We start from the raw sequence: 12,195 nt of genomic DNA on the forward strand, positions 1-12,195 counted from the left end.
GCCCAAGCAATCTGTACCCACAGCTCCAAAGTAAAGCTTCTCTCAGAATGATCTCCTAAAACGGCTTTTATCAGTGCCGCTTCCCAAGAACCAGGTTTTCTGAAAAAGTTCTGCTGAGCTTTTCGTGCAGAAGGCCACAGGTGAAAGCACCCAACATTCAGGCTTCCAAATTCAACTGGAGGCTTAGCAAAACTAAATGCCACTGTCAGCACTTCTCTAGCATATGAGGGCTTTTCTCTTTTTTTGCTTACAATGCAACCTCTAAGTTCAAAGTGCAAGAGGCATTGCTACCTGTAAATGGTTTGTGATAAGGGCATAAATCTATTTCGTTTAAATGACACTGCATTTCTAAACCGCTTAGTCGCAAAAGCCATTTTGTGGGAAAAGCAAATTTTTAGGAACACTGCAGTGTTACAGGGTTTCCTGGAAATATGCTTCAAATTCCCACTCAGGGTCACAGTCATCGTGCTCCAGCTATCTCAGACCACCTGCCCACGAAGGGCATATTGTCATAGACTCCTCATCATCTTTCTCCTCCTATCCAAAAAAAGCACCAGACAAACCCCAGCCCTCCTGCCTCCAAGGTGATTGTATAACATGCTTGATTTCTTCTGCTCCCTGATAACTATACAGATGTGTATGCTTAGTCAGAGCCTAGTGCCCTTCCTCAGAAATTATCCAGGTATTTTATATAGATAGAGGTAGTCTGTGAGAAAGAGGTGAGGGAACGCCCAGCCAAGGTCTTCTTAGGTCTTTCACCTCAGAAAGCTCTCTTGCTGCTGAGGTTGGTGCTGTTCGCCTAGGCGCTTGTAGGCATCCTCAGTGTGGGTGTGAGGGAGGTTCTGGGGACACCTGCATGGCATATGCTATGGGCATTTGGCACTGCCTGGGTGCCTTGTCAGAGGACCTGTAACTGGCCTATAGCTACCATGCCAAAAGTGCGGCTGAAGAACCGCAGAGTCGATAAGCATGGAAACAGAAGTTAATTTGCTATCAGCTCGAGATGTAAGGATTATAGACTGCTTCAGGGATGGTGCAGTCTACCTCTCCTGCAGGTGCAGCTACTGACCTTGTCTGGGAAAGGTGACTCCAGCCACAGTCAGAGGCAGGAGAAAAAGAGCCGCCAGCTCTTCCCCCCCTAATTTAAAGTGGAGGAAGGAGGCTGAAGCTTATGATGCTGGAAAGGATTTTAAACCCAGGCCTCCTGCTCTCTGTTAAGAATGACACAGTGCGTGAACGGGATCCGAAACATCATTCTTTGTGCACCGCGGGGAAAATGCCAATCCAGTGCTTTAGGATCCTCCCCCCTCCTTCAGCCAGTTTCTATCAAAGGCTCAGCAACGGCAGGGAACAAGTAGCCTAGAAAATGGCAGATCATTAAACCTCTGCTTGGTTTCAAAACCCCACTGCCACCAGGGAACAGAGGGATTTTGTTTAAAATGCCTTTAAAATATAAGTTGTCATTGAAAGGGCCTGCTCAGCTTGGCTCAGTTTTGTGCAGATAATTACATACTTCCCCCCCTGCTTTGCTGATGAGGCTGGTACCAACAACTGTGCTGGTCAATGAGGCTAAGTGCTGAGTGGGGACAACCGCCTCCCTCCTCTGTCACCCTGGGAAAGCCACCTCCCAGCTCCAGTGTGATCCCCGTGGCTGGGCACTCCCTCCGGCATGAAATATACTCCTTTTTAGCACTCACAGGCAACTCTGAATGCCAGATACGTACAGCCCTGTCTCTCTTGCAAGGAGGCAGCATGATTTTGCCATACTGCCATCAGGGCAGAGGGAGGTTAAAATATCCAGTTATCTTACAAGGTTTCTTTCTGCATCAAGACAGATGCTGTCTTGTGCAGGAGGAGGAGGTGACAGCAGCTTGTCACAAGACTCATGTATACCATAGCAGCAGCAGCAGGAACAAAGCTTTTCTTTCAAATATATTTCACAGAAAGAAATGTTTCTTCTGCCAACTTGCAGAATATGAGCCAAGGAAGATGTGTGGATCTCAGTGAAGCCAGCTGAGTGACCCTGCATCTGCGGTCACATGACATGAGCCCATTAGCAGTCTTCGATGGACTTAATTGAAATTGCTTTTTTTTTTCCCTTTCAGAAAGAAGTGTATAATAAACTATGCAGCAAACGCCTTACTGCTGCTACTGAGAACCTGTTTTCTGGAGTGTAGTATGATCGTCTGTATTAACCTTTCCTAAAACTCAAAGAAGTTAAAGCAGTTTTTGTCACATGCTACTAATAAATTGCAGTCTGTCTGTTAGGAACTTGTCTTGTTCAGGTACCATGCATCCTGCTCAGCTTAAAGTCTCTGTGCAACATACTGGCAAAGTACGTTTGTATTTCCTTTGCTTTGGCTAAGAGATAGACTGCTATTTGCGAGTGTTCACAACTAGTGAAATTAGCAGACCCGGCTAGCCCAACATGGCTGGGCTTGAAAATTGTGCCTGATACATCCTGCCTGCCAGACCTATTGCACATCGACAGTTTGCCTGTGTGCATGCTGATGACCTCTTCATCACCTGTACAGTGGGTCCAAGGTGTACAGAACACATTAAGCTGATTCGGCATGTTCAGCAGCCTCGCTCCCCACGTTGTGCAATGCCCATTTACCAGGAAACGGGCATTGCACAACCCAGGGAGCGAGGCTCCTGAGCATGGTAACACCGTAAATTGCCACCCCAAGTAGGAGGGCAATAAACATGCAAAGCAGTCCCTATCACTAAAATTGGTAGGGTTGGCAGGCCTGAGCTAGATCTTTAGCTCAAAGAGTAGGTCTCCATGTTTTCGACGTCAAGACTGAAGAACCATCCCCGTGACTCAGCCATGAGCTTAGCAGTAGAAATATTTGTGATGTCTGTTGCTAGGTATTGTCACCTACATCATTGTAAGATAACAGCTGTGTTTTTTGGGTGCTCTGGGAGAAAGTTTGGACATAGAGGCACTCACCATGAATTGGATGGTCCACTGGAAAATCACATAGCTGATCTTCCTCTTCCTCATGTTTTCTTTTGTCTTCCAAGTGTTCACGTCCTGTGTGCTCACTCAGGAGGGAAGCTGGGCTGTCAGTAGGTCTCCTGCAGTGATCTGCCTGCACTTTCTTTGCCCTGGCCAAGGGTGTAGCACCTGTGGCAGTGAGAAGCATTTTGGCTGAAGGTAAGTCACAATCTAACTGACTCCTGCTGCTGGAATCTGTGAAGGACACAGCACAAGACAGCTTTGAATAAAGCAACCATCGTTCAGCGCACCTTCCACTTTGTGTGAAAAAAAAAAAGCATGGGTGTGGTTTAGATACTTCACCATTCAAACCTGATCATATTTAAAACGGCCTTAATCCTTCTGTGCTGTGCATCAATACCAAGATGACCCCATGTTGGAGGGACATGATCCTGGTGAATTTGACCCCAAAATCTAGCCTGTTCTCTGCTTCCTTCCACCTTAAAACTTTCAATGGTCCTTGTGGGAGATATTAAAAAATGGACTGCAGAAGTAAGTAAGCACAACCAAATGATCAAAAAAGCTCAGCTTCCCTGTCAGTATCCAAATCGGTGGCTGCCTTTTCTGAAGAACTCAGAAGTACAGTAGATAAGGAGCTGCTCTGAAAATCTGTCAGCAAGGTCACTGTGAAATTTGCTGGATGCCAAATGCTTTTAAAAATCTGGTCCTTTCTTAAATGTCCCTGTAGGTACATCTACCCTATAGGAAGATGGGCCAGAAAATAGGCTAAAGGTCAATGTCTTCCCCAATTTGGGTCCATTTGTCCTTTCTTCTACATCTGGGTTGCCTGCCACTCAGATTTAGGCATTGGATAATTCTAAAGGCATTCTTTGCCCAGGCTGTCAACATTTCCAATCTGCCTTTGTGACAGGTGATGCTGGTGATATCTAGGAAGGTACTGACAGCCAACTCATCTTCATGAAATCACCTGCATGCTCTTGTTGACAGGACAAACATAACAGGAGTGCACATTGGTCCATTTTCATGAAGTGCAGCCATAAGGTTAGCTTAGATTTGAGCATGGGCATTATAAACAATCTCAGTGGGAGCTGAAGGTAACCTCAGCAGTAACCAGTGGTGACATGTGCTAGGACACCTGATCCTGAGTGGTGATGAAATTGGCCAAAGAAGCCACGATCTTTCTTCTGCCATGGTGTTGCCTTATTTCTAACACCATCGCCTCTGTGTGTAGCAGGGGTACTGCAAAGATCTTTCAGATTAGTTTTCTGCTCTCATGAATGTAGTATGAGTCCTTACTCTTCCTTATAAAGGTAAGCGGACCTTGCAGTGCCATGCACTGAAATATAACATGCTGGGAAGCCTCGTGGTTCAAGGCAGTGGGCTGTCTGTGGCTGTTATCATCCCAAGGGAGGTATACCAGACACTCCCATTCTCTTACCCGCTCTTTTCTACATTAAATCCTCACCATAAGGCTCAATTCTGAGTGCTTTATGTGCTGCCTTTGGTAGATGCAATCAAGGCTCAGGCTTGACTCTTCAGAAACAAGATAACTGGGTCTGTGCTGCTTTAATGGCAAACCTACAATTTATTCTAGTTTTCCTCCATGCCTGGATTTCTTTGCTCGGAAAGGCAGAGCAAGAAGCAACACATAAGCATAATGGACCCATTGGGGAATTTAGGTTCCATGGTCAGCATGACCCTGAAGCAAATGTGACAGCACAGGTTTGTCTGCTATTACCACCAAAGAACATTAAAATATTAATACAATAATGGACTGCACTCCTGAGCAGCACCCACATCTAGGTTCTGGGATTTGCAGCACCTGTGGCTGTTCCCCTCTCCTCTCTCCCCTCTCATATCTAAATATCAGCAGGTGTGAAGCCCAACAGGCTGTACTGGAAGAAACTCATTTTTTTAATATATATTTTACTTCTGGTGCAGTATCTAGCATTGGCAAAGCAACTAACTTTTTAGACTTGTCAGAGTTTTATTTTCTGCACAAATAACAAGTTCTATTTGTAACCAGCCTTGGAGCAATGATAATTATAACATCTGGAGACAAAGTGCCCAATTCTGCCCTTAGTAAAAGCCCACACAATAGGAATTTTACAGAGGGCTGACACTGACATGAAGAAAATGCAGTTAGAAGAGCTCTGGAAATTAGTCAAAGCCTCATATCAATAAAGGATGACTGTTCAAATGCTATCTTTCCAAATTATCACCAATCTTTGGGTAAACTTCTAAACACAATTGCATGTGTCCAACCATGCTGACCTTAAAAACCTGGTATGAGGTTCACCTCTGTGTTTGAGGCATATTGTGCAAAATGGGACTCATTTAATCCCTTTAGGATCAACTAGGTTTGAGTTTTCTAGTGAGAAAACAGGTGAGAATTGGAACAATATTTGTGGTATAAAAGAGAAGGATAGACCTGGGAATGGTCACTAGTGTGGGGCTGGGGTTAAATGATTTGCTCAAGAATTCAGAGGATATCAGTGTCAGCATAAATTCTTAGATTTTAATCCCTCATTCCTAAATTAAGGACTAGTTGCATTCCCTTGCTAGATGTGATGCTGTGAAATGAACATGTTACAGAAGTGATGGTACTTAAATCCTACAGTAATGAAGAACATAAGGGTACCTGAGCAAGGTGCTCCTGTAGGTAGTGATTAAAGCTTTCATAAATGACACTGGCATTTTCTGAATTATAGAAGACTTTTCATACAGCTTCATCCTTCATACACAACTTTCCTCCCCAAAATTTTTCTCTGAGATGCTCACATACCCCAGTGATGAGCACAACTTATATACATAAGCATGGATAGAATAATTATAGACTGAAGAAGAGAAAACAGGAATGGAAGACTGTCCTAGGCAGATGGGAAAATACCAGTGTCTCTGTGAACTGGTGAAAAGGAGTGGAAAGATTTGTTGTTTGGGATCAAAGAAACAAATTAGAGTGGCATGAACCTTAAAGAGAGGCTGGAAAAATCAAGAAAGTTTTCTGGAGGATAAAATTAAAGGCAGATGATACTGAGTTTAAAGCACATATCTGAGAGTTAGGAGTCCCAAGGTCTAGACCTGTTTGCATTGCAACCTCCTCTGGTGCTTGTTGTCCTGAACAAACAAGGAGGCTGTCTGAAATGGTAGCTTTTTAGGCCAGCCAGTATTTTTTCAGTGCATATTCATGTGACTCCAGCAGAGATCTCTGAAAAATACCTGCGAATTGGCATGGGGTAAAATTTCCTCCAAGGAATGCAGTTTTCCTTTCCTTTTGTTTTCAGGGATGGCAACAACATTTCATCCTGGCACAACATGAGATATTTGTTACTGTCATGCACAGAAATGACTTTGACTTGTGGCTCAAAATGGTATTTTTGGCTTGACTTTCAATTGCATAGGAAAAGATAGGAAATTTCAGGCAAAATAGTAAGATTTCTTTTTGGAAGCAGGAGGTTATTTCAGATGGCCTAAGTTCCATTTCAGCCTTTTTGTGTAATCACTGGAGAGAGACAGACCTGTTGTAGGCATAAGGCTTATGATTTTTGGGGTCTTACTAAGGCTGTGAACAGGAAAGAGCCCATCACTGAGAAGTGCAAGCAGCTTTTTATTGTGCTGTTTTTCTCTTGCTTCTATACCACCTTCTTTTTTTTTTAGGTGGATTGTTTTCCCTTGTAATAGGTGGGGTGAATTGGTGGTATCAGCCAGGTGGTACCTATTCAGTTATATTTCTTCAGCTGTTTCCTCTTTTGCAATAAAGCTGGGTGGAGTGTTGCTAAGGGTGGAGTGTTGCTAAGGGTGGAGTAAACAATCACCATATTGACATTTGTGTGTGAAGCAGCAGTTGTATTCCCATTAATTTGCATATCCTTGACATAATGGGGCATAACACAGGCAGAATGACAAAATTACTGTATCTGTTACTGCTTTTACTATTAATTTCCCAGGTGTAATGTCCTCATCCCAAGCTTTCCTTAACTTGATAAAGGACCTGCTGTTGGTGGAACCTCATTGGCAGAAACTGGGGGAGTAATGAACAATTATTTCAGATGCACTTTCAAGTACATTGAAATCAAGTTCCCAGGAATTTCAGAAGAAGGATTTCTTCTGAAATAGGACTGCTATTCTCTGTTTAAAGGGACTGCTACTCTTCTCTGTTTAAAACAAAAGAGTTGGCACTAGGGAGGAGATCAGCACTTGCTGGGTGTTTATTTGTGTCCCTTGCAAAGGCCACGGTTACCCTTTGTAGGCACTGTGACAAAAAGAAGAGAGGGAAAGCATAGACTGAATACTAAAATGTCTTCTTGTTCACTATTCCTTTTTTAACATGGTGAGAGTCTTTCAAAAATTCAAAAATTTTAGTAGACTTCAGATCAACAGCTGCAGTTCCAGGTCATCTAGTAGTTGTCTCTGTGCAGTAAACTCACAAATGGCTAATACTGCAACTGGGAAGTCACACACTCATGAGAAGACTGCACAGTCTTTTTTTCTAGGTCCCACTGGAATTACACTTACAAAAACCTGTGAACTTAAGAGTCAGGCCCAGAGATCTTCTCATACATGATCAAGTCCTGCCCCAGCTTTCCATGAGAGGCTAGCACTGTACCTCACAACAACATTTTGTCAAAGAATCATAGAATAATCTAGGTTAGAAGCAACTTCTAGAAGTCATTTGGTCCAGCAACCCTGGATTTTCTTGGGAAAGGATTCCAGGGTAAGCTTTGTCTATGTCCCTCATTTCTGATATTCTGCATCTTCTGGTCCTCTGGTCATAACCATCTCCTCAGCTCATAATGGCTAGATTTAGACTTCAGGACAAGTGTGATCTTGATACCTAGACTGCCTAGATCAGCAGATGAGCTGGATGATAATTTCTGGCCTGGGTATTTACCTTATGGTAGCTATGAGTACGTGTGTGGTGCCAGTTGTTCCTCTCATATGGATCATGGCTTGGCTTAGATACATACCATATGGGATGTGGGAAATGTTCTTAAAATCCATAGTAAGATATAAGTCAGCCCTGACCCGCAGTACTTCCTTCTGTGCCGCTTCTGAACTGTTCCAGGAAAACAGCTGGATTTGTGTCCCATCCTGGAATTTCCAACAAGTTCCATAGCTCATTTCAGTTCCCTGACCTTGGGCAACACTGAGCGAAATTAGATACGGCTGGCTATTTACACAACTTGTTTAACGCCAGTGTTATATGGCATGAAGTTGAATGACTTTGATGAAATACAGCAATTACCCCAGGATGTATAGCATAGGGTATTGCACTTCTGAAATAAATAAACCTTATCTGCAAAAATTGGCAGTTCTGCTGGGAAAGCAAAGGATAATAAGCTTAGGTATCTCTTTGGTGTTAGTAAGAAACCAACAGTGAAAAAGCTTCATTTTTATTCCCTTTTTTAAACATCATTGATCAATTGCAAAAGCAACGTATAACAACATTTTGGAATATCTCTACAGCTTTCCTTTTTTCCCATCTCCAGTGACAGTTAAGTGAACCTTCATGTGTATATAAAATTTTCACTAGTTAACATTTTATATTGCCTTAAGTACATTAACCCAACCTTGCTTTCTAACAGGGGAGAGAAAAGTTACTATATTCTCTTGCTACAGCTAGTGTCTCTCTCTGGCTAGGTGATGAAGCAAGTCAAAGGCAAGGCCTGGCTGTTCTGCCTGCATTGCTTTCAAGGTGAAAAACTGACTGTACTCTCAGGTGGAGCAATTTGGGATGAGACAGTACTGGCAGTGCAGTAATGCAATCCTAGGAACCCACCATGTCCTGCATACAGATTTGTCAGACCTTGTGCTTGGAGCGGCATGCTTAGCTGGAACACGCAGTGAAACAGGGCTTCAACACTGATCATGAAACAGACTTCATACAAAAAGGTCCCGTCTCTGCCTTGCTTCTCTGTTCCCAGAGAAGAGTCTCACATTGTTAAAATGAAGTTCTATGGTCCATGTTATGAACAGCACTGACTTTATTTTCAGTGATGTTAACTGTCTCACTTTGGATGCAGTGGTACAAAGTGACTGCCATGGGTCCTCTGGAAAGGACTTTCAGCTCATAAAAGCTCATTCCCACAGAGCTCACACCAGAATTTCCCCCCCATGGCAACCTGGCACCTGGGCTCCTTCAGCATACAGGCCCCATTATGCTTGCACAAGCATCAGCTATGTTCTTGTACACCCCTTCAAACTACCACGCTCTTGCTTGTTTCAGGACCATATTTAAAACATGGCCTGGATCTGCTGCTGTTCAGGTCTGATCAGCACTGGCAGCTTTAGGAAACCTCTAAATGCTGCAGTCCTACAACAGTGCCAGTGATGAAACAGCCAAGCAACACTAGCCTCGACCTTCAGCAACCTTGTCTGTCTTTGAAGCTGCCCTTTATTTGAGCAGCAGGCTGGACTTCCAGGTGACCTCGAGAGCTCACATCCAACCTCAATTATCCTATGGTTCTGTGAAAACACCGCAGCGTGCTATCCCTTTCCCTAATGCATGGGTTTCTGTGGAAAGCTGCAGATACTGGCATAAAGGCAGCAGTTGCATACTCAGCCCCTATGCCTGGGGCTCCCACAGCTGTGAGATGTGTTGTGGGCTGGTCCTGCCTCACGGTCAGGAAACAAGCGCTGTACTGAGACAGTGACGTTACCCTGTGTCCAAGGTGAACAAGAAAGTGCAAGTCTTGTGCAAAGCATGGCTGAGAGGCAGCATCAGTGGGACTGCACTCGAGCTCAACTGGTGACTAACGTGACACTAGAGAGTGTGATCCTCATTTTGCTGTAGTTTCCTTCCTGATTTAGGCTTTGTTTGCTTTCTAGTCCATGTCAGTATCCAGTTTGGACATAAAAAGAGCTGAAACTATGCGAATAAGCAATAGTTGCTTGCACTGCCAGGTTTTTGGAAAAAGACTCTCTCCCTTACTACGGGGTGGTTCATCCAGTGTCCTGGGAAATGAGGTCCTGATCCTTGAAAGGATCTCTCTACATTACAAAAAAAAAGTGTAGCATTAAGCTTTGTTGAAAGCAGTTGAGCGACAGGTGAGTGAAAAATTTCTGTCAAAACTACAGGTCGTTTGTCAGTTAAGTGGATGTGTTTGTGTACATAAAACATCTCCTTTTCATGGAAGATGTAGATTAAAAAAGAAGAAGGAATACTAAATCCAGAAAATGTTGGCCATTGTTGTTTGTTTAAAAAAAAAAAAAAAAAGGAGACAATTTTTATGGGGGTAAAAGTTCACTCAAGGCCAAAGTAACTAAACCGAGGAAACTGAAGTCAAAAAGGCTAATGCACTTGCTGGTTTGCTAAGATTGAAGTCATGCTAGTTTTCTACTAGCTAGTTTTATTTAGTTCATGAAAGGACCTAGTGTCCCTGATGATAAGAAGAAATGATTAAACACAAATGCTTTCTCTTTTCTCGTTCCAGCAATTGAGTTCTAACACTCCTTAGCTACTGTTACTCTTACAGACCATTTCTCCTGCTTGAGGATGAGTGGTCGGATTTATCAGAAAATGGTACTGCTATGAGATTTGGCTGTAATTCCAGACAACAACCAGCTCTTGATATAAATGAAACTCCAACAACTTCATTAAGTTGCAGCAGTTTTAGGCTAGCTTCCTGAGTTTGAATGCCTGTCCTTCCTTATGACAGGAGATTTTTCTTTTTTTTAATAACAAAAGTATTGTTTTTTAAAGGGAAAGATACCAGGATGTTGTATTTGTTTACAACAAGCACTTCTCACTGTTACTGAAGAGGGCTACCCCCAATAACTGTTCACGTTGCATACCCACCTCTCCAGTGACACTGGAGCTTCATAATGTACAAAATCCCACCAAAGGCTGGCAGCGGAACACAGTCTACTGTGAGACTGGAAGCAAATTATTTTTTAAAGGTTATTTCTGTATGTATAATGAATGATTTGTACCTGATTAGGGAAATCCCAGATTCCTACAAATGCTAAAAAATGAAAATTCTACATAATCAAGCAGGAGAGCTTTAGGGGTCAAAAAGAAAGACGCATTTTCATTAAGTGTTACAACTGGTGCTTACCAAAGGCCAGTGGTGACCCTGCTTTTAGGGCTGGAGGTCTTTCAGCGTAGTTACTTCTGTTCCTGGTTTCACTGCTTCGGGCAGTGCTGGCAGAAGGTTTCTTTAAGATCTCCTCAATGGAAAAGGACAGGCTGGGCTTCCTCTGGCTGGCACACTCCTGGGGGTCCATCATCTTCCTTCCAAAGTGGCCACGGGACAGAGAGTCCTCTCCTGCTCTCCTGGCTCTTGGTGCACCCCGAGAAACATGCATCTGGGAAGGTGCACGTCCCTCCCCACCCGAGCCCGGGTGACCCGCAGGAGCACCAGGAGGAGAAACAAACGCGACCCACGAGTGAGCACACACGCCTGCTCCTCTCTGCCGATCAGCTTGGGACCAAGACCTGTGCTCCCGTGTCTAGGGAAAACAGCATTAGAAGTGGGGGTAAAAGCCTGACCAACCCCACCCACTGCCAAACATCCCCCAGCCAGCGCAGATTTACGGAGCTCTGAACAATCCCACGGCCATCCCAGGAGGAGGTGTGCTCCCCACAGACCCAGGCGAAAAATGCCCTGGGAAGGATTGCTTCATGTTGGTAAATCCTGGTTTTGGGGCAGTTATCCTCCTTTTCTGCTTTCAGGCTGAAACCTGTGACAAGCCCATTGGATTTGTACTATTATGGAGTTAAGATAATAAATGGCAGGGTGAACACTTGTCCCTCGTGCCATTTACTAGCAAGAGAGACACCCTGTAAACTTCTCTTGCATACAAGGAGGTGTCACACATGGAAACCTCCCTCACCAGCAATTCCCAGTTTATCCCTCAGCCATTCCCCCCAGCCATCAGCTTTGGTTCAGATTCTCTTTTCTTCTACTTTGGAAAGCCTTTGAACTTTCCAAACAGGTGCTTTTCAACATCATCCCATCTTATCAGTCACAACAGAAAAAGAGATTCCCCTTGCAACATGATTAGGAATAGGAATTAGTGCCCTCTACCCCCAACCTGTGCTCCTAAAGATAAAATATTATTTTCTTTCTCTCCTGAGCTATGAGGCAAGCTAGCTTGATAATCACCACTAGCTGCCTGCGCCTCCCAGTCAGGCGTCCATTGCAGGGGGAGAAGATTTCCCAGATAATGCGGATGAATGTCAGTGATTCCTCTCCTGAGCCACTTCTGTCTTCTCATTAATTTTTGTTTTG

The 12,195-nt window shown here is 43.8% G+C and overlaps 1 protein-coding gene across 1 annotated transcript in view; it reads right to left on the reverse strand.

The window, feature by feature from the left end:
- ISX (intestine specific homeobox) overlaps positions 1–11,191 on the reverse strand; it is a 28,265-nt gene extending 17,074 nt beyond the window's left edge. The window contains exons 1-2 of the mRNA XM_068402521.1: positions 11,020–11,191; positions 2,954–3,196 (exon numbers count right to left, since the gene is read on the reverse strand). Of these exons, the coding sequence (XP_068258622.1) occupies positions 2,954–3,196; positions 11,020–11,191 (415 nt within the window). The remainder of the gene's footprint in view (positions 1–2,953; positions 3,197–11,019) is intronic.
- Positions 11,192–12,195: the final 1,004 nt, after the last annotated feature.

The sequence above is a fragment of the Nyctibius grandis genome, chromosome 5, assembly GCF_013368605.1.
Source record: "Nyctibius grandis isolate bNycGra1 chromosome 5, bNycGra1.pri, whole genome shotgun sequence".
NCBI lineage: Eukaryota > Metazoa > Chordata > Aves > Nyctibiiformes > Nyctibiidae > Nyctibius > Nyctibius grandis.